At 48.4% G+C, this 21,523-nt stretch overlaps 1 protein-coding gene and 1 pseudogene across 1 annotated transcript; both read right to left on the reverse strand.

Moving 5' to 3' along the window:
- Positions 1 to 4,257: 4,257 nt before the first annotated feature.
- Positions 4,258 to 4,830, reverse strand: LOC122153012 (olfactory receptor 14J1-like). Its single transcript, XM_042789141.1, has one exon. The coding sequence runs from the start codon at positions 4,828 to 4,830 to the stop codon at positions 4,258 to 4,260; it is 573 nt and encodes a 190-aa protein (XP_042645075.1).
- A 14,179-nt stretch (positions 4,831 to 19,009) lies between these two features.
- LOC122153013 lies at positions 19,010 to 19,943 on the reverse strand (annotated as a pseudogene).
- Positions 19,944 to 21,523: the final 1,580 nt, after the last annotated feature.

The following is a 21,523-nucleotide window of genomic DNA, read 5'->3' on the forward strand; positions in this document are numbered from 1 at the left end:
CTGACGGCACACTCCTCACCAAAGAGAGCTTGTACAGCCTGTGGTTCCCTGGGTGGCCCTTGTGGGATCTTTCCAAGATGGCTGCAACATTGGCTTGTCCTCTCCCACAAGAAGCCTCTACCAATTCCATGACCTCTTAACAGGCATATGCCAAAGAAATATCCATATTCCAGTCTAACTTCATTGCCACTATCCTGCCTGGTTTACCACATACTTAATTTCTCTAATCTTTCATGAATTTGCACCTGGCCAGGATACAATAACATTTCTCATGTCACCTTTTCAGATGCAGACCCTGCAAGGCAAAGGACCTTTCCATTATTCTCCAGATTTCTCCTTCCCTTTATTCTTTGTTCCTTCAGAAAACTCTCACCTGTGCTGTTGTTTTGAACTCGAGGGAGTAAAATCTTTCAACAGCCTCGTTGTTTCCTTAGTCAACACTTTAATTTTGTTTATACCTATCTTTGTGTACTTAGCTACCTAAGGTATTTTTCCTGACAGTAGACCTTGCAGAAGGCAACCTCATTTGCAATATCTTGTACTTAGCATATGCTTGTGAAGTGTTTTTACTGTTGATGAAGCTTTATCATACTTTAGATTTCTTTGTTTCCAAGGAACTAAAACCCTTCTGTGCCTGTGGGCAGCCAGTTCTCTAAGGACAGCAGTGGGAGCTGGTGCAAAGGACCTGTAACATCCAGCTGAAGAGATCAGTGGAGAAGGCTGATGTAAGGAGAAGTGATGCAAGTCCCAGGGGGCCAATGTGAGAAATGGTGAGACTGGGCAATGAGGAGGAAGGATTGTCCATTCTGTGTTGGACCCCAAGGGACTGTCCAGACCTCCCGAGGAGACATTCTGCATCAATATCAGAAACAGAATGTTGTTATCACCTCTTCTCTAAAGTGAAATTACTATAAAATAGCTCTTTATAATGAAGAATCATTTTTATTAGATATCTTTGGAAATGTTCCTCCTTAACTACATGGCAAAATTTATTCAATTAGCTGTAGAAGTCTTGAAGACTTCAAGAAAATAACAGGAAAATGCATGGCATGTTAGGACATTCTGTATTTTAATGAGCCCCATGGTGTGTTTGGCCCTGAGTCCATGAGCCTCAGATACTGAGAGGAGACTGAGCAAAATACTCAAGAAGTCAAAGTCAGAAGAAAACCCAAAGTACCTTGAAGCATTGATTGGCCCCACTGAGGGCCATTACTGACAAAGCCTCCCCATGGACTCGTTAGAGCAGATAATTGGAGGCTGTGGTTGCAGGTAGGCAAAGGCACTGTGCAGGTGGCTGTAAAGCTGAAAAACCCCTTGTTTTGTTTTGTGAAGCAGAAAGGCCAAGCCCTGACCCCCAGGCCCTGTGAAGGCAGGTCTTGTCCCTCACGTGTGGGTCAGGGATCTTCCTGGGGGCAGTGGGGTGTGAGGGTGAGCAATGCCACGTGTAGGGAAACTGCACAACACCCCCCAGCTTCCCCAAGAAGGGGAGAGGATGAAACAAATTCCAGAGCCTCAAAATAAGATTTATCCTGGTAGGTCTCAGTGACAGAGGCAACTGCCATAGTCAAGGGGACAAAGAGCTTGTTCTTGTGTGGCCTTTTCAGCCCTTCCAGAGCCCTTGGCCACCACTACTGCAGGCTCCCTTCTACTGTCCCCTTTATGCACCTTTTTCCCTTCAGGATTTTGACATCCATCTTGCTTTCCCACCGAGCTGTCACCCCAGCATTTCTGTACCTTCACTGACATCTCTCCACCCTCGCTGGCCTGCTCCTTGAAAAAACAGTGCTGTGGGCTTTTTGAGAGTCCTTCTGGGCACCTCCTATGCCACAATGCAACCCTTGTAGTGAGATTTCCTTCCCTCACATCCAGACTGAATTTTCCAAGTTGCACTTTGTGGAGCTTTCCTTCTCTTCCCACTACCAAGAAAAGCTCCATCATCTCTGAAACCACCCTTTAAGCAGTTGCAGGCTACTGCTACAGTGCCCTGAGCCGCCACTTCACTAGGCTGAAGAAGCTCAAGTCCCTCAGCCTACCCTCAGAGGAAGGTGAGGACTGGATCTCAGAAGAAGGGTGTGACCGCGAACAGCAGGACTGTCATGGTGTCACTGCAGGAGAGTGTCGTGGTTTGGGCCTGGTCAGCAGCCAACCACCGCAGCTAATCACCCTCCCTTCCCCCTCCCCACCTGGGAATAGGGGAGGGGATTAGAGGGGTGAAGGGAGACTCACAGGCTGAGATAAGAACAGTTTAATAATGGCAATAAAATGAGAACAATGACCATGATAGGGGGAAAACAAAAAGAAATATATAAAGAGGCAATGTACAGCGTAATTGCTTACCACCTGCTAACCAATATCCATCCCGTTCCCGGCCAGCGACCCCGAGATACCAAGATCCCGCAATCACAATCCTGTAAGTGAGAGAGCTCCTTCCCAACCACCCCTCCTTTAAATAGTGAGCATGACATTCCATGATATGGAATATTCCACTGGCCATTTAGGGTCTGATGCTCTGTCCGTTTTCCCTCCCTGCTTCCTGTGCCCTTGCGCACGGGCAGGACATGAGGAGTCGGAGAGTCCTTGAAGTCTTGGTAGCAGCTGAAAACATCAGTGTGCTATCAGCATTTTTCCCATTACAAACCCAAAGCTAAATCCAAAACACAGCACTCATCTAGTCCCTGAAAAGGAATATTAACTCTATTTCAGCCCAAACCAAGACAGAGAGCTCCAGTGAAATCACAGAAGAGGTGGCCCACTCTACTGGGGCCACAGCACTGTATCTGGGACAGGAATGAGATGATGACCGTAGATGACATCAATACCCCTAGCCAGGGTGCAGCTGCCTTCTCAGCACAGACCTGCCAGTTTGGGAATCTTGCAGAGAGAAGTGGGTGGCACACAGCCCGGTACTGACCTTAGGATGTGGCCACCAGCGGGAAACACTCAGCACCGTGCAAAAGGTGCCAAAACCAGCACTGACACTGCTGTGAGCAGAGGTGGTACCTACGAGGAAGAACTTTTGCTTCTCTGTTAGTTGCTTCAATCAATTGTAAAGGAAGTTGGGAGAGGTGAAAGATGAAGGTATGTGTGCCTCTGAGTGCATTCACACTCCCTAGATGTGCTCTGTGCCTTCTGAAAGGTGAGAAATGCCTTCTTCTGAAGGGCAGCGTCGCTCATGCTTGCAGAACCCCTTCTGACTGCGCAGGTGAGATGCTCCCCAGGGCAGCTCCTTTCATTCTGTGCATTTGAAGGCAGGGGCCAGACAGCCAAGAAAGGGTGATGGAGCAGAGAGACACAATGACAATTTGGACTTCTGACCTAATCCTTCTGTGTCCCTCTGAAGACAGATAAACAGCCTCTCTGAGCTGGGGTGAGAGGACCATGCTGGAAATGGTGGTTGCTATGTGCTGGTCTGTGGTGATTGCCCTGGGGCAGCTTCCCCGGGGTGCCCAGCGCACATGGGCACAGCCCAGCCCCTGCTCTGCTGGGCCTTCAGGTCTCTCACAGGAGCCTGAATGTGTGAGGACACTGCTGTGTGCCCCCACCCTGCACATTCACACATTTCCAGTCTTCACTGGTGGTTTCTCTTCTGGGCAATTTCCTGGGTATGCTCTTGAGAGCAACTCTGGAAGAAGACCTAAACCTTCCTGCATTGCCCTGAGGAGATCCCCTTGTCTGATGGAAACACTGTCCTGAAGGCCAGCTCTGTCACAGAAGTGCCCACTGCCTGTCCCTGCCTGTGGTCACAGAACTGCCACATCGTGGGACTGTGACCACGGCACAGAAGCACTCAGATCATAGGCCAATAAAAGGGCTCAGGAGCAGAAAGGGGAAGTTTAAAACCAGCAGCTTAGGAAAGATCAAGTGCATTTGCTTCCTGGAAGCACTGCTCTGCCAAGATGTTTTTCCCCTCCACCTCTGCACACAAGCACTGATCCCAGTAGATCCAGAGAACAGCTTGGAGGAAGGATCTCAGAGAAATATATCGCTGCAGTATCCTTTATTTTGTTTAAACACAAAGAGAGCATGGGTCCTCATTTACAAAGTCTCTCAGTCACACAAATCTTGATAGATGCCAAATTATAAAAGCGACAAATAATCACACTTCTTTGTAGAGAATATTATGTAAAGTAAAACAAACAAACAAACAAAAAAATCAACTCCCAAAACCCCAACAGAACCTACATACTGTGCCCTCCTTTGTAATGAGTTACATTTCAAGTTATTCACAAAATACAGGTAATTTATTGTTTCAGAAATTCATGCTGTTATCAGTTCCCTCAGGGCATCTTTGATCTCCTGGTTCCTCATGCTGTAGATGAGGGGGTTCACTGCTGGAGGCACCACCGAGTACAGAAATGACACCACCAGGTCCAGAGATGGGGAGGAGATGGAGGGGGGCTTCAGGTAGGCAAAGATGGCAGTGCTGATAAACAGGGAGACCACGGCCAGGTGAGGGAGGCACGTGGAAAAGGCTTTGTGCCGTCCCTGCTCAGAGGGGATCCTCAGCACGGCCCTGAAGATCTGCACATAGGAAAAAAGAATGAAAACAAAACACCCAAATGCTAAACAGGCACTAACCACAAGGAGCCCAACTTCCCTGAGGTAGGAATCTGAGCAGGAGAGCTTGAGGATCTGGGGGATTTCACAGAAGAACTGGTCCACAGCATTGCCTCCGCAGAGGGGTAGGGAAAATGTGTTGGCAGTGTGCAGGAGAGAATAGAGCAGCCCAGTGCCCCAGGCAGCTGCTGCCATGTGGACACAAGCTCTGCTGCCCAGGAGGGTCCCGTAGTGCAGGGGTTGGCAGATGGCAACGTAGCGGTCATAGGCCATGATGGTGAGAAGAGAAAACTCTGCTGTATCAAGAAGAAAAAGAAAAATAGCTGTGCAGCACATCCCAAGTAGGAGATGTCCCTGGTGTCCCAGAGGGCATTGGCCATGGCTTTGGGGAGAGTGGTGGAGATGGAGCCCAGGTCGAGGAGGGAGAGGTTGAGGAGGAAGAAGTACATGGGGGTGTGGAGGTGGTGGTCGCAGGCGATGGCGGTGATGATGAGGCCGTTGCCCAGGAGGGCAGCCAGGTAGATGCCCAGGAAGAGCCAGAAGTGCAGGAGCTGCAGCTCCCGTCTGTCTGCAAATGCCAGGAGGAGGAACTCGGTGATGGAGCTGCTGTTGAAAAATTGCTTCCACTGGTCATTGGGCACTGTCCATGGAGGAAAAGACATTGAAATGTTAGTGTAGACTTGTCTGAGATAAAACCTACTTCATATCTCTCAGTGACTGCCTCTCCCTTTTAACCAAGTCCTCCAGTTCTACTGTGAGCTCTGGAGGAGTCAGTCCTGCCAGCCATAGATAAATCGGAACATGTGTGATCACAGATTAAATCCACTCATGTTCAGCGTTTTTGCTCCCAATTCACCTTACTGCAAGGCATAGCTGTGGGGATATTGGATTTTTTAAACCGTTTTTGTTGCACCACTACACATGAGGAGTGGTTTTAAGGCAGAAATTTATGGCATTTCTGCTGAACTCCTACTGAAACATTGTATGTTTTGAGAGACCAAGGGGCTGTCCTGAAATTCAGAGTGAGGAGAGTTGCTCTGTCCATCAGCCCTGGTCTCATCTGACCCTTTGCTGGCACCGTTTTGAGCTGGATGATGGAAACAGGGCACTGCTGGAACTAGAGGAATCCAGTCTCCAAGCACAGCTCTCCAAAGCCCTCAGCCCCTCTCATCACACCTGAGGAGGATCTCAGCTCTCCCCTCCCAGCCAGGGACACAGAGGGCTCATTGCAGCTGCCTGTGTGCAGACACCCAGCAGCATTTCCATGGCCTTAGCACTGAGGTGTTTCCTCCCTGGGGCTGCTGGATAACACAGAGATGTCCTGGGAAAGCTGTGCCCACCTGGAGAGAAACCTGCAGCCCAGCATGAACCCCTCAGAGCAAGAGTTGAATGTCCTAAAATGGAGGTGTCCTGAAGAGAGAATTGGGTCCTTTGTTTTACCCACAGATTATGAGGAAACTTTACTCCCATGGACACATCTGCACAGCAGGACCCACAGGGTTGGGCTCAAAACTGCAGCTTAACCCCACCACCCCCCATCCCAGCAAGTCCAGGGATGACAGTAAGGGGAGCAGATACAGGAGGGGGAAAATGAAGAAATACCACACTGCTCGTGTTCTTGGAGGCAGAAAGGGACAGGCAGTTGGGTATTGGGTAGTTTCTCCTCTTCAAGGGTGAGGCCGCTGGGAAGGTGCCCCATGACCTTGAGGGCAGAGGCTGTGTTGGACAGGGGGGAGATCAGGGGGTTGCTCCATGGAAGGCATCTGCACTGCAGGGAATGGCAGGGAGGTGCCCGAATCCCCCCTCCCACAGCGTTCCTGGCAGCAACTCCCTCTCCCTTCATGCCCATATCTCTGGTTCCTGCAGCTGTCCCTGCCTGGAGCCGCTTCTCTGTCCCCTTATCTCCTCCCTGTCAGTGCTGCCAGCCCCCATCCCACCCGCCCTGTGCTCAGCTCTGCCCTGCGGACCCCTCCTGGCAGCAGGACACGGCCCAGGGGCAGCAGTCTAGGTGCAGGGGCTCAGGAGCGACTGAGAATCCTAAAGACAACTGAGATCTGAGTTATTCCACTAGAGTGGAGAAAAAAATCTAGCAATGCCCACCCAGCCAACCAAAAAACAAATCTCAAAGAAAAGGTCTTTGCATTTCAAGTAAAAGCAGCCTTGATATCCTTCTTCAGAAGGAACCTCTGCAAAAGACCTCAGAGTGATCTGGAGCTGTGAGCATCCCTGATCCACGCAGCAGCCTCTGGAGAGCAGAAGGAGCCTGCCCTGGCGGGGGTCTCTCCTTCCCCCCACAGCTTCTCCCCACAGCGCCGTGGGGAGCTCCCCGGGCAGGCTGAGTGCTGACCCTGGCAGGCGGCAGAGTCCCTGCCCCAGCACACAGCCCCCTGGGGTGCAGGGACCCTGCTGGGAAGGACAGCCCTGGGCACCCCTGCCTGCACACCCGGCTGCACACCCCTGCAGCCGGCCCCGCCAGAAGGCAGCCCTCATGCCCTGGCCCTCGCAGGGGGCACCAGGGAAGCCCTGCTCGGGAGCAGATCCTCCTCCTCCTCCTCCTCCTCCTCCTCCTCTAGGCAGGAGGCAGATTCCTGGCGGCTCTGCCGCCTTCCCCAGATCCCTCCCCGAGCTGCAGCTGCATTGCCCTGCACCCCCAGACTTACTGTGGCCAGGGCCCTGACGCTTTCTCCTCCTCGGAGCTCTCAGCAGCCTCCCAGCCCAGGCTGCCTTGAAGCTGTGTGTGCCTCGCTGCTCTGCCCTGGGTGCCTGCAGGCAGTGCCCTCAGCCCTGCTGCGCTTTGCAGAGGAGCTGCTCCTGGGCAGAGCTGTCTCTCTGCAGCGCTGCCCACTTGCCAGGAGCTCCCTCCGGCCCAGGAGCCCGGCCCAGCTCAGCACCACAGCAACAGCCCAAGGCACTTTAATGACCCCTCAGGAGGGTTTGGTGCCAACTCCATGCAACCTCAGGCACTGAGAGGTAGGTGATGAAACCTCTCAAGGAGTCAGTATCAGATACAAACTCCAAAGTTTCCTGCACTGTTAATTGCTCCCACTGAGGACGCTATTGACAAAAGCTCCCAAGGGGCTGGTTAGAGCAGAAAACTGGAGAAAATTATGACCGGTAGACAAATGCCATTGAAAGGAAGAGATTCTGTGTGAACATGGATGTGTTATGTTAAGAGAAAGGGCAAATTGCTCACCTCCAGCCCCTGGGATGGGAGATCCTGTCCCTCTCACATTGCTCAGGACTCTTCCTGGGGTAGTATTCTATGGGGATGAGCAATAACAAGAGCATGACTACTGTACAATACCTCCCAAGCTCCCAGGGTGGGAAGGGCTGGCAATGAGACTCGACTGCTGCACGGATCAGGTGGGATGTCAGCAGAGAGGAGGTGTCTGAAGAAGGCCTCATCTACTTCCTCTTCCTGATCAGGAGATCTGTAGCAGACATCCACCCACCGCAGTGGTGCCCATGATGTTCTCCCCTCTCCTGTTGACCCCTCAGCTCCCAGATGACTCATTGTCCATCCCCAGGCAGAGCTAAATGCGTTCCTGCAGCTCCCTCCCAAAGGGCTGCTTCCCCTCTGGGTCCAGACCTACGGCTTTATCAGTACCAGACCCCCAAGAAGCCACAGTTCCTCCAGGAGGGGTATTGGCAGTGCCCTGCAACTCCTCGTACTGTTCTCTTGTGAGAGACGCCCCAGTCAAGATGAACCAGCTGCATGCAAGCATTAAAAGCAATACAGTGAGGTGCAAGCCATGCAGGCGGGTTTTGGAGCACATTTGGAACATCTGCCTGATAAGGGTGACTGAGAAACCTGTGAGGTGAAGTGCCCTGTGGGACTTCATCTTTACAAAGAAGAGCTGGCCAGGGATGTAACACTCAGGGATGAGAAGGTAAAGTTGAGGCTCCTGAAAAAATGGCACCCTTAGATTTTTCCTCTTGTTTCCTCTCCTATTTTGCTTTTTAATTCTTATTTTTCCCTCTGACAGCGAGAATGTTTTATCAGACTGGTTTTCAGCAAGAAAGTTGTCACTGACTGAGGAAGATTCTTTATAATTTTTCTGTTCTACCTGGCAAAGGTCAACCGTGGATGGAAAGACAGTCTTAAAAACAGAACAATTTTAAACACAGCATGTTTTTCTTTTCTCTGTTGGGCTTTGGTGTTCCTTGGTAATCAAACCCTTTCCAGGGAATAAATCTTCCCTCTTCTCTAACTCTCCTGCTTGCCTTTACTTCCCACACACTTCTGCATTTGTCAACGTCTTCATGCCGCCTTCTCCCTGTTTCTGTCCTAATCAAAAGCTAAAGCCACTTCACTGACGTGTTTTCCCTTTCACTACAATACATTTTTGATCAGCCTAAAATACATGTTTAAATAAGCTACAGTAAAAACAAGTGAGAAATCCCTATTTTTTCTCCATTGACTGTGAAGTGACTCTTGGGGAAAGAGCTCAAATACAAGAACTTACATACAGTTTACAGTGGATTCCTACTCTAGCCCCCATACTACGTTTGCTCTTAGTGCATAAATGATGCCTTCTTGCGCTAGGCTAATTCTCCCCTCCTCTCTTTTGTTCTCCTTTCAATCTCTGTATGAATGTCTTATCCTTCTACACTCTTTTGCTTCTGTCTCATCTTCTTTTAACCTCCTGAAGCTCTTTCCCATGATGACCATCTGCCCTCACTCATTGCAGCTCGGATGCTGAGATGTTGAACCATGCGACCGTCACAGAGTTCCTTCTCTTTGGCTACTCCTCCCTCTACCATCAGGAACACCTAATGGCAATTACTCTCCTGGCTTTGTGCCTGGTGATCTTAGGGGGAAACTTGCTGATTGTTCCCCTCGTCCTCGCTGAAAGAGACCTCTACGGGCCCAGGTACCTTTTCCTCTGTAACCTCTCCTGTCTGAAGATCTTCATCACGACATCCATCGTATCCAAAGCCAGAGGAAACTTGCTGATGGGCAGCAAAGCCACTTCCTACTGAAACAGAAAAGGCCCAAACAATCGGCCTCAAACCAAAGTTGACTTCTGAGTGAATTCCCTGACCAGCAATCAGCATCTTATCAGCAGAATGAAGCAATCAGCATCTTATCAGCAGACTGAAGCAACCAACATCTTATCAGCATGAAAATGCAACCCTGGGAACAATCCCTGGGAACTATAAGTAAACAATAGGAAGTAACTATAAATCCCAAATGTAGAGAAAAACAGAAATTCCTCAGACATGCCCGGATCCTGGCCAGATCCGGACATGCCTGAGTGAGGCATGTCAATCTACCAGATATCTCCTGTGCGTTTTGTATAGACTTGTTTGTTAAACTGTATAAAACCCGGGCCCTCTCACAGCACAGACGCAGACCTCCCCTACGAGCGGACGCCCTGCGTGGGACTTCCCAGCTGCCGGGAAAGGCTCTGCGACCCTTCGGTGGGACGGGGCTCCCCAGCTGATGCACGGGTCGGGGTGATGGTAAAGTAGGAGGGCAATTGGTGATGGATCTTTCTTAATCACTATAGCTAGCTTTATGTAGTAATGACTAGGTGCATTACCTTGCTTATTCTTTCTGCTGCTTTAAACGAAAGTAAAATGGGCCTATTTCTTTAGCTTGGTGTCTGTGTCCTTTGTGTTAACCCCGTCAATTGGCAAAACAAATTTGGCGTCACGGACAGGATAAGAACAAAATGTAATTTTTTTAATCTAAATGTAATGAATCAGCTCCATCTGAAATTCCTGGATGGGATGACCTTCCCTATAGTTCACTGGCACTTGAGTGGGCTAAGGTCGGAGGACCATGTGAACAGTGGGAAAGTCGGCTAAAAGAAGCTGAACCACTGGACGTATTAAAATATATCCAAAAATTATCTATCGAAAAAGGAAAAGAAATTGTGTGTTCAGGAAGACGGGGATGGGTTTTGTTAACAGCATATCGGAAACAGCACCGACAGAAAGAAAAACTGCTGTTAGAGCGCTCCCACATGGAGCGACAGATGTGTGATTGGCAGAATCAAATTGTAATGGTACAGTGTCAAAACAAGGTGCTTGCCGGTGAGTTGGATCCTTATCAGACTGTAGCTGAAAGAGCTGCAGTAAGGGTTGCACAATATAAGAAAAGAAGGGGATGAGTAAATCATAGGAACGTGCATGCTGTGATTGCAGAAGCAGGGGTACAGTGGGATCCTGACAGATGGGATGGAGATATTTGGGATTCTACGGTTTCTGATGAGGCTGGTTCCTCAGATGTACCTGTGGATGTAAAACCAGTGTGGAGATGGAAAATAGAATTGGATACTAATGGGCAACAAGTAAGGAAGGATGTGATTGAAGATTCTATTCAGCATGAAATAAATGATATAATTGAAAGATTTAAGCAGAGACTGGGGGAACCCCTGCTCTCTTGGATGGTGCCTTTGCATGATCAGGGAGCAGCAGGGGTAACCCTAGATCCAGGGGATTCTAGGAAGTTTTTAGTTTTGAGTTCTGACTCCTTTGTGCAAGAAGCATTCTGAAATAATGCTCAGGATACAAATTTGTTAACCTTGGCCGCCCGGGGATGTACTAATAAATACCCCACGGAGAATGATTGGCCAGGTGGGGAACTTCCCTGGTGTACTTTGCGAGATTGTATACAGCGGGTGGAGGAGGAAGGGATGAAATTGGCAATCTTTATAGGAGACCCTGACAGGATGGTGCAAGCTGCCTGGTCAGTCACTCATATGAATCGATTGTTTAAAACTGCCCCGCCAGCATATAAAAATGTAACAATGACTCTCTTAATTAATGAGACAGGAAATCCCATTGATGAGATAATTGAAAAAACACAGCAGCTAGGTGATCTTGGAGAATGGGGCCCCCGAGGAAGTGCAGGAAACCGAGATACTCGGGACAGCCCTAAAGGAAGTGAGAACAGAGTTTCTCGGAAGGAAATATTTACAGCTTTATTGAAGGATGGCCTATCTCGTGAAAAGATTGATGGTGTTCCAACTAACAAGCTGTGGTGAATATACAAACAAAGAGGGCTGAATAAGGAGATTCAAAGTTAGTCCCTTCAAAATGTCTATTCCGATTATGTATTCAGGAATGGGGACAATCATGACTGAATACAGTCATTTTGGGAGGCTTCCTATTTTCATTTCAATTTCAGTTTGTACAGCTTTACTTTGTTTCCCTCCCAGACCTGTAATAGTTACAGATTGTCCTTTAAATTTCTTTGGATTCCCATATATCAAGGAGGCCTCCGCTCTGTGTCAATTAAGGCTTTTACTGTTTGTGAGGACTGGTTTTTCCAAAATACTTGGAGCTCCGCATGGGGCCGTCGGTCCTTCCGTGCCCATTGCACTGGATCTTGGCCATAATTTCATTCCTGTTTACTACGCTGGACAATTTCCCTAGTCTCCTTCCATGGGTATAAATCAGAATACGGCTCCCAATCCCCCTTTCCCCTGGAACAACTGATCTGCCCGCGGAGGGCCCACCGTGTGCAGATGGGAAGTCCTGTTGAAGCTCAGGAGGAGGTGCTGTAGGCTGAGTTACCCCTGGATTCTTAGTTTCAGAACTCCACTCTCCTGCTAGGCTAAACTGTCCACCCAACCCTTCCAAAATGGGGGTTTGGAGGGGATCAGGGATCAGCCAAAATATAATTGGGGGTGGTTGGCAGGAAACACTGTAGCACCCCACAAATGGGGGCTTGTGGTTCAAAAACACAAAACCCCCCTCAAATTATTTGGGGGGCAGTGTCAGGGGACCCTGTGGCCCCTCCCAAAATGAGGATTCAGGGGTCTCAGGGCCCCCCAGATTGCTCATCCATGTCAAAGAGCTTCCTCTCCTCTGCCACTGTGGGATCATTTTTGGAGGACAACGGCCACATTGGACAGGAGCAAGACTTTGGCTACATCACAAAAGGGACGTGAAAAGAGGAAGGAGAACTGAGAGAGCTCTACAGCTGGTGAATGATGAGAACATCTTGACCTTCATCAGCCAGAAGCCTTGGGAGTAATGAACAGGCATGTAGAAAAACAAGATAAGGATGCTGAGCTTTTTCTGAAGAAAACATGCCAGGCTATGTTTGATGGGAAACCTCTGGTCATTTCTTAAACAGTGGAAAGTTTTCTACCTTGCGCTAAAAGTGTATAGAACATTGTGTTTGTGCTTGTAAGATTAATTAACCAATAGGCTTTAGGATACCAGTAACTAACTTGTAACCAATGAATTGTCTGGTGTATAATGGACAGAGGGTAGTGACCAATCAAACGTTAGTCTTGGGCGTGTGAACAGTGTGTGAGGAATGCATGTAACCAATCCAGCCTTCTGTTTATGTGTGATCAGTTGCTAGGCAGACATATAAGCGCACATGTATCAGCAATAAACGATTTTGATTTCTGACTGTTATAGAGTTGCCGGAGTCTGTGATTCTCCTCATGCCACCATGCCTGGGAGGCGGGGTCATGAGTGACATCATAAGGCAGGGGAGCCACCCCCTCAGGGATGTCATAACCCACCAGTGACATCACAACCCAGGGTTGGGGAATCCCCATCAGAACTAAGTGAGACTCTGATACTACAATTCCATTGTGGATCCCCACCTCAACCCCATGAGCTCCCCTGTGATGTCATAAGACCACTCCCACCACACAGGGGTCCACTATGATGTCACAACACTGGTAGGGAGCCCCAAGAGCTTGCTATGACATCACAATCCTGATGCAGAACACCAAAGGTCCTTTATGATGTCACAGCCCTGGTGGGGAACCCCAAGGGTCCTCTATGATGTCACAATTGTGGCTGGAAACACCAGAGGGTCCTCTGTGACATCACAAACATGGTAGGGGAACCCCAAAGGTACACTATGATATCAGAACTCCGGTGAGCAAACCCAATGAGTTTTCTGTGACATCACAACCATCAGAGAAAACCCCACCCCACGTGGCTGCCTGATGACATCACAACCCAGCAGGGCACCCCCACCCTACGTGGGTTTCCTGTGATGCCAGCACCCTGGTGGGGACAGCACCACACCCCACGTGGTCCTCAGTGATGTCACAGCCCCACAGGGAACCCCCATCTCACAGAGTTGCCCGTGATGTCACTGCCCAGGCAGGGACCCCCCCCACTCCAGTGATGTCACAAACCAACGGGGAACCACTCCCACCTTGAAGGATTCGCTATGTGAGAAGTAACGGTAGAATTTTGCTTTCGCTAACAATAATGAAATAATTACTTTTATTGAGTTAGGCTAAAACTGTCATTAAATTAGTGTTGCTAAAAATTATACCAGTTGAGCACGCCTTTTTTGATCACAGGTCAGGCATAGGGTTGGGCATTGTGGGGAGTTGGGCAAGCAGGAGGATGGGGGGGTGTCTGTGGTTAGGTATCATGTAAAGAGAATGGAAGCCAGCAGAAAAGGGTTAAGCGAAGAACTCCTGATGAAGAGGAACCTGGACTTCACACCCTCCACCAAACCCCCCCCACCAGAGGACCACCGAGACCAACTGGAAATGCCAAAGAAAAGGCGCGGGAAGGAAAGCAAGTGGAGTTGTTGCTTGGCTTGGTTGTGTTGCATTGTTCTTTGTTTGATTTCATGTTTAAACCGAAAGGCTACATATAATATTCTGGATGCCTCCCCACTCAGCAGCTGCCTGTTTTGTGATAAGAAGTACTGAAGCAGTGGAAAAGTACAGAGAGAGAGAGACAGCCTCGGAGAAACCAAGGAAAAGGAACTGCGCGGGTGCAAAAAGGAGGACTGGAACTATAAAAAGAAGCCCCTGCTGGGGCAGGTTGCGCCATTGCCCCAGCGCTGTATTCTTTGCTCCACTGACTCTGTCCCCAATAAAACATATTTTGAAATATACGTGGGCTTGTTTCTCACAACTGGGGGCTCATATGGGATACAGATTTCATCACCCCCAGCCTCTCTCACTGGCCACTTCCAGCACTGGCTGCTCACCCAGGTTTATGGGTGAGCGTTGCTGCTAAACCATCTCCATCCTCCTGCTGGTCTCAGTGCCTGTATGGGGGCACCAGCCAGCCCTGCCCGGCCTCTCTCCTGGTGCAGACCCTGGCAGACTGAAGAGAAGGGCGGTCTGTGAATCCCCACATGGGACACAGCTGGGGTATGGAAAGGGTTGGATAATGGGGAAGTCTGCAAAATGTGCCTTATGAGGTTATGTCCTGCCAGGGCTATGGGGGACGATGAACTGATTGCTCTCACTGGCAACGTAATGGGAGGAACTTCAGAAACACCTGAATACACCAACAAGCCCATGACTCTTTCATTCCCTCTTCAAAAATATAGACTTATACATCCATTTCTAAAACACATTTCCTATTTATATTTTGAATGGAGAAATTGTTTCCAAGACATATTTCTATTAAGACATTTAATGTCTCCATTGCATCTAAACAGAGCTGAGAGCAATGGAGGTTGAAGAGGTTACATAGAGCCCACTAGTGTTTCCTTGCTATCAAGCAAAGAAAGCATTTGTAACATTTCCCTCATATGTCCCCTGGGTTTGAGCTGGCCAAATCTGTATGGGGTGGACAATGGCACAACATCACAGCCCTCCAAGTGCCAGACCCAACATATACACAGAGGCCCAGGGCACAGCCAACAAAAAGGAAATGTCCTTCCTATCTGATAACCTGATAAACTTCTCCAGTGTGTGACTGCCTTGGTAGAGCAGTAGAAATTGTCCACCTGGACTTTAGGGAGGCTTTTGACACTGTCTCCCAAAGAATCCTCATCGATGAGCTGGTGAAGCAGAGGCTGGAGAAGCAGACAGTGAGGTGGCTGAAACCTGGCTGAACCGCCGAGCCCAGAGAATGGTAGTCAGTGGCATCAGGTCTCGATGGAGGCTGGTCACCAGTGGGGCACTACAAGGGTCAATACTGGGTCCAGTCCTGTCCCTCCAAACGTCAACTTTACTGTAATTTGATGGTCCTGTGACATCCTTTCTGGGAAATCAGTGCTGCCGGGCACCTCTCTGAAGTGCCAGTGTACTGATGTGCGGGGCGTGAAGAAGGAGGAATTAGACGTCTGTGTGTGGTTCCAGTGGGCTACAGGCTCATGTGGAGAGCAGCGTGGGTGTGAGATAGCACACAGCAGGAGCGCGGGCAGGGACGGACAGGCCTGTAAGGCAAGGAGGGGCAGTTGCCCTTTACGACAGAGCGAGTGACGGGAATGGCTGGAGCTGTGCCTTGGGACAAGTGATGGGCCTCTGCGAGCTTATGGGTCAGGGTGATCAAGCAGAGCAACACTGTCCCGAGTGACCACCAGCACAGAGAGAACCCAGGTCATGGACTAAAAGAACTCAGTGGACATTCTGTGGACGTTTCACAGGGGTGGTCCATGGACTATGGGGTTGATATCTGCGTACAAATCAAAGGAGGGGAAGGAGGATGATGGTTAATGAGGATGGACGGGATAGTGTGAGACTGAGCATGCTATAAATAGTACAGAATGTGGGCTGGAGGTTGTCCAGGGTTTTGCTGGGATGTAGGTAATATAGATTAGATATAGTCCCCAGGTTGGAAGTCTTATATGGGATTCCACACCCCACCCTCCAGAGTCTAACTAAAGTTTTTCCAAAGGAAAGCCAGTAATTATACACTTGTTTTCTTGTTACATGCATATTTGGATTGGGTTTCAGCGTCTCTTATGGTTTTCCATAAAGTAATTCATAGGGGCTGGCTGACAATCTCACTCCTCGGCTGTATTCTAATATGCAGTAATGCCAGTGGGAGTGCTCGAGGCCATTTCAAGTTAGCCTCTTGACATCTTTTGCTAATTTGTCTCTTTAAAGTCTAATTAATTCTTTCTACTTTTCCACTGGATTGTGGTCTCCAGGGAGCATGCAAGACCCAGGTCTATCCCTAGAGCTTTGCTCATGTCCCGAACCACAGTTTCTATAAAATGCGGACTCCTATCTGAATGATTATTCCTAATAGGCACCCGAAATTTGGGGTTATTTCTTATAAAAGCCACTTAACTGTTTCCTTTAGCTTGATTTGTGTGACTGGGAAGGGCTTCCGGCCATCCATAAAAAAGTGTCCACCATCCTAGATAACATACTGATAACCTTTGCATTTGGGTAATTCTGTCAAATCAATCTGCCAATAGTCACCAGGTTCTACTCCTGTTTTGAATTTACCCATTTGAACCCTTTTTTGTACCACCGGATAATTCTTTAAACATAGTTTGCAGTTTGCAGCAACTGATTTAGCCATTTCTAACATTCTTCCTGCTACTATGTGCCTCTTCAGGAATGTCACCAGGGCTTCTACACCCCAAAGGCATTCCTGATGTTTTACCTGTTAGTATTGCCCTCATAATTAATGGGGGCACAACCACCTGACCTTCAGAGATTGTCCACCATCCCTCTGGATTTTCTCTGCACTTAGGAATTGAGCTAATTTCTCATCTTCTTTTGAATATGTTGGTGGTTCCTTAGGGAGAATTACAGTTCTAGTAGGAATTACTGCCATTTGTAACCATCACTGTTTAGCTGCATTCTTAGCAGCTGGGTCTGCCAATCTATTTCCTTCTGCTACTCTTTGTATTTCCTGGATTGATGTACTTTACAGTGCATGACTGCTATTTGGGCCGGTTCTTGAACCACCAGTAACAATTGTAAGATTTCCTTTTGATGCTTAATATTTGCCCCCTGGGAGGACAATAGTCCTCGTTCTTTCCATAGAGCTCCATGGACATGGACTACTCCAAAAGCATATTTTGAATCTGTCCATATGTTCACTAAAGAAAGCAAGAAAGAAAGCAAGAAAGAAAGCAAGGAAAAAAAGCAAATAGAAAGCAAGAAAGCAAGAAAGGGAGAAAGGGAGAAAGAAAGAAAGAAAGAAAGGGAGAAGAAAGCAAGAAAGAAATTAAGAAAGGAAGCAAGCAAGCAAGCAAGCAAGAGAAAAGAGAAAAGGGAGAAAGGGAGAAAGAAAAGCAAGAAAGCAAGAACAGCAGCAAGCAAGCAAGAAAGAAGAAAGGAAATAAAGGAAGAAAGAAAGAAAGCAAGAAAGCAAGCAGAAAGGAAGAAAGGAAGAAAGGAAGAGCAAGCAAGAAAGCAATAAAGCAAGCAAGAAAGCAAGAAAGCAAGCAAGAAAGAAAAAGAAAGCAAGCAAGAAAGCAAGCAAAGAAGAAAAGCAAGAAAGAAAGCAAGAAAGAAAGCAAGAAAGCAAGCAAGGAAGAAAGCAAGAAGCAAGCAAGAAAGCAAGCAAGAAAGCAAGCAAGAAGCAAGCAAGAAAAGAAAGAAAGAAGCAAGAAGCAAGCAAGCAGAAGCAAGCAAGAAAGAAAGAAAGAAAGAAAGAAAGAAGAAAGAAAGAAAGAAAGCAAGAAAGAAAGCAAGAAAGCAAGCAGCAAGAAAGCAAGAGAAAGCAAAAAGCAAGAGCAAGAAAGAAAGAAAAGCAGAAGAAAGCAAGAAGAAAGCAAGAAAGCAAGAAAGCAAGAAAGCAAGCAAGAAAGAAGAAAAAAGAAAGCAAAAAGCAAGAAAGCAAGAAGAAAGAAAAGAAAGAAAGAAAGAAAGAAGAAAGAAAGAGAAAAGAAAGAAAAGAAAGAAAGAAGAAAGAAGAAAGAAAGAAAGAAGAAGAAAGAAAGAAAGAAAGAAAGAAAGAAAGAAGAAAGAAGAGAAAGAAAGAAGAAAGAAAGAAAGAAAGAAAGAAAGAAGAAAGAAAGAAAGAAGAAAGAAAGAAAGAAGAAAGAAAAGAAGAAGAAGAAAGAAGCAAGCAAGAAAGCAAGAAAGCAAGAAGAAAGCAAGAAAGCAAGAAGAAAGAAAGAAAGAAAGAAAGAAAGAGAAAGAAAGAAAGAAAAAAAAGAAGAAAGAAAGAAGAAAGAAAGAAAGAAAGAAAGAAAGAAAGAAGAAAGAAAAGAAAGAAAGAAAGAAAGAAAGAAAGAAAGAAAGAAAGAAAGAAAGAAAGAAAGAGAAAGAAAGAAGAAAGAAAGAAAGAAAGAAAGAAAGAAGAAGAAAGAAAGAAAGAAAGAAAGAAAGAAGAAAGAAAGAAAGAAGAAAGAAAGAAGAAAGAAAGAAAGAAAGAAAGAAGAAAGAAGAAGAGAAAAAGAAAGAAAGAAAGAAAGAAAGAAGAAAGAAGAAAGAAAGAAAGAAGAAGAAAGAAAGAAGAAAGAAAGAAAGAAAGAAAGAAAAGAAAGAAGAAAGAAAGAAAGAAAGAAAGAAAGAAGAAAGAAGAAAGAAAGAAAGAAAGAAAGAAAGAAGAAAGAAAGAAAGAAAGAAAAGAAAGACACTGAGAAAATCGTTTTATTACATATATGTGACATGGGAGGCCAGCTGTACTGTCCCACTAGATAAACGCACAAAGGCCTCTCTGTCAGAGAGGCTGGTTCATGTCTCTGAGGAAGAGGAGTGCATGAAGACATTTTGAAAGAAACAAGATTTTCACAGAAAAATGCTGAATACAAATAAGTATTCTAAGACAAATTGGAAATTATTTGAAGAGACATGGGAAGTTATTCCTGCTGACAGACAACTGACTGAATTACCTTCTTGAGTGCATCCTTGATTTCCTGGTTCCTTATGCTGTAGATGAGGGGTTCACAGCTGGAGGCACCACCGAGTACAGAAAGGACAACACCATGTCCAGGGGTGGGAGGAAATGGAGGGGGGCTTCAGGTAGGCAAACATGCCAGTGCTGATAAAAAGGGAGACCACAATCAAGTGAGGGAGACACGTGGAAAAGGCTTTGTGCCGTCCCTGCTCAGAGGGGATCCTCAGCACGGCCCTGAAGATCTGCACATAAGACATCAGAATGAAAACAAAACACCCAAATGGTAAATAGGCACTAACCACAAGGAGCCCAACTTCTCTGAGGTGGGAGCCTGAGCAGGAGAGCTTGAGGATCTGGGGGATTTCACAGAAGAACTGGTTTATGGAATTGCCTTGGCAGAGTGGTAGGGAAAATGTGTTGGCAGTGTGCAGGAGAGAATAGAGCAACGCAGTGCCCCAGGCAGCTGCTGCCATGTGGACACAAGCTCTGCTGCCCAGGAGGGTCCCGTAGTGCAGGGGTTGGCAGATGGCAACGTAGCGGTCATAGGCCATGATGGTGAGAAGGGAAAACTGTGCTGTTATCAAGAAGACAAAGAAAAAGACCTGTGCAGCACATCCCAAGTAGGAGATGTCCCTGGTGTCCCAGAGGGCATTGGCCATGGCTTTGGGGAGAGTGGTGGAGATGGAGCCCAGGTCGAGCAGGGAGAGGTTGAGGAGGAAGAAGTACATGGGGGTGTGGAGGTGGTGGTCACAGGCGATGGCGGTGATGATGAGGCCGTTGCCCAGGAGGGCAGCCAGGTAGATGCCCAGGAAGAGCCAGAAGTGCAGGAGCTGCAGCTCCCGTCTGTCTGCAAATGCCAGGAGGAGGAAGTGGGTGATGGAGCTGCTGTTGGACATTTGTTCACTGCAGGCAGGGAGATTGAACTAGAAGACATTGACAAGTTAGGACAGACTTCTTTTATTCAATCTTATGCTGTTTACCAAAAAGTCTCCTCAAAATTATTTCTCTTTCTTTGGGGGTAATATATTCAATTCCTTTACATGAGCTCAGATTTGTGATGTTTCAGAGGGGTCAATCTTTGAAGGGATAGAAATCCTCATCTTTCACATTTCTCTCAGACTGAACACAGCGGGAGACCTGAGGGACAAAAAGGTTCCCTGTGCCCTAGTACAGAGTCAAGAGAATGCTGGAGCAAGTCCTGGCTCTCTGCTCCCTGGAGCTGTTTTCTGCCAGGAGCCATTTCTGTGTCCCCATGTCAGCACCCTGACAGTGCTTCCAGCCCGCACCCCACCCTCTGTGTGCTCAGCTCTGCCCTGCAGACCCCTCCTGGCAATAGGGCACTGCCCAGGCTCATTCCCTACTTCCAGATACAAAGGAGAACAGCAGGCAAAACCAGAACCCTCAAAGGTGATGCTGGTGTGTCTGTAAGTAGAGGAGTAGGTGAAGGCACTTCATAAAGTCTCTGGCAAATGTGTTGATCCCTCAGTTTAACAGTTCAGGAGTCTCAGTGACATATTAAAATTTCACCGCCCCTTTCTATGTTTTCTTAGAAGAAACATGAGATCATAGAGCCTAGAAAGGTTCACATTTTTAAGGTGGCCCCTGCTTTGAACTTCCTCTTGAAATGCCAATGTCCTAGAGGTGATCTGGAGCTGTGAGCATCCCTGATCCACGCAGCAGCACCCTCTGCAGAGCAGAAGGAGCCTGCCCTGGCGGGGGTCTCTCCTTCCCCCCACAGTTTCTCCCCATAGTGCCAGTGGGGAGCTCCCCGGGCAGGCTGAGTGCTGACCCTGGCAGGCGGCAGAGTCCCTGCCCCAGCACACAGCCCCCTGGGGTGCAGGGACCCTGCTGGGAAGGACAGCCCTGGGCACCCCTGCCTGCACACCCGGCTGCACACCCCTGCAGCCGGCCCCGCCAGAAGGCAGCCCTCATGCCCTGGCCCTCGCAGGGGGCACCAGGGAAGCCCTGCTTGGGAGCAGCTACTCCTCCTCCTCCTCCTCCTCCTCTAGGCAGGAGGCAGATTCCTGGCGGCTCTGCCTGCCTTCCCCAGATCCCTCCCCGAGCTGCAGCTGCATTGCCCTGCACCCCCAGACTTACTGTGGCCAGGGCCCTGACGCTTTCTCCTCCTCGGAGCTCTCAGCAGGCCTCCCAGCCCAGGCTGCCTTGAAGCTGTGTGTGCCTCGCTGCTCTGCCCTGGGTGCCTGCAGGCAGTGCCCCCAGCCCTGCTGCGCTTTGCAGAGGAGCTGCTCCTGGGCAGAGCTGTCTCTCTGCAGCGCTGCCCACTTGCCAGGAGCTCCCTCCGGCCCAGGAGCCCGGCCCAGCTCAGCACCACAGCAACAGCCCAAGGTGCCACTTGCTGTGGCCCCTCTGGGCTCCCTCCAGCTGTCCCTGGGGCTCCAGGGAACCTGCTGTGACACAGCCTGATGCAATCACTGATAATCCCTCCTTCATCTGGGAGAGGCACTACTTTCCAGCA

Source organism: Tyto alba, unplaced genomic scaffold (genome assembly GCF_018691265.1).
Source record: "Tyto alba isolate M040663 unplaced genomic scaffold, T.alba_DEE_v4.0 Super-Scaffold_15, whole genome shotgun sequence".
NCBI lineage: Eukaryota > Metazoa > Chordata > Aves > Strigiformes > Tytonidae > Tyto > Tyto alba.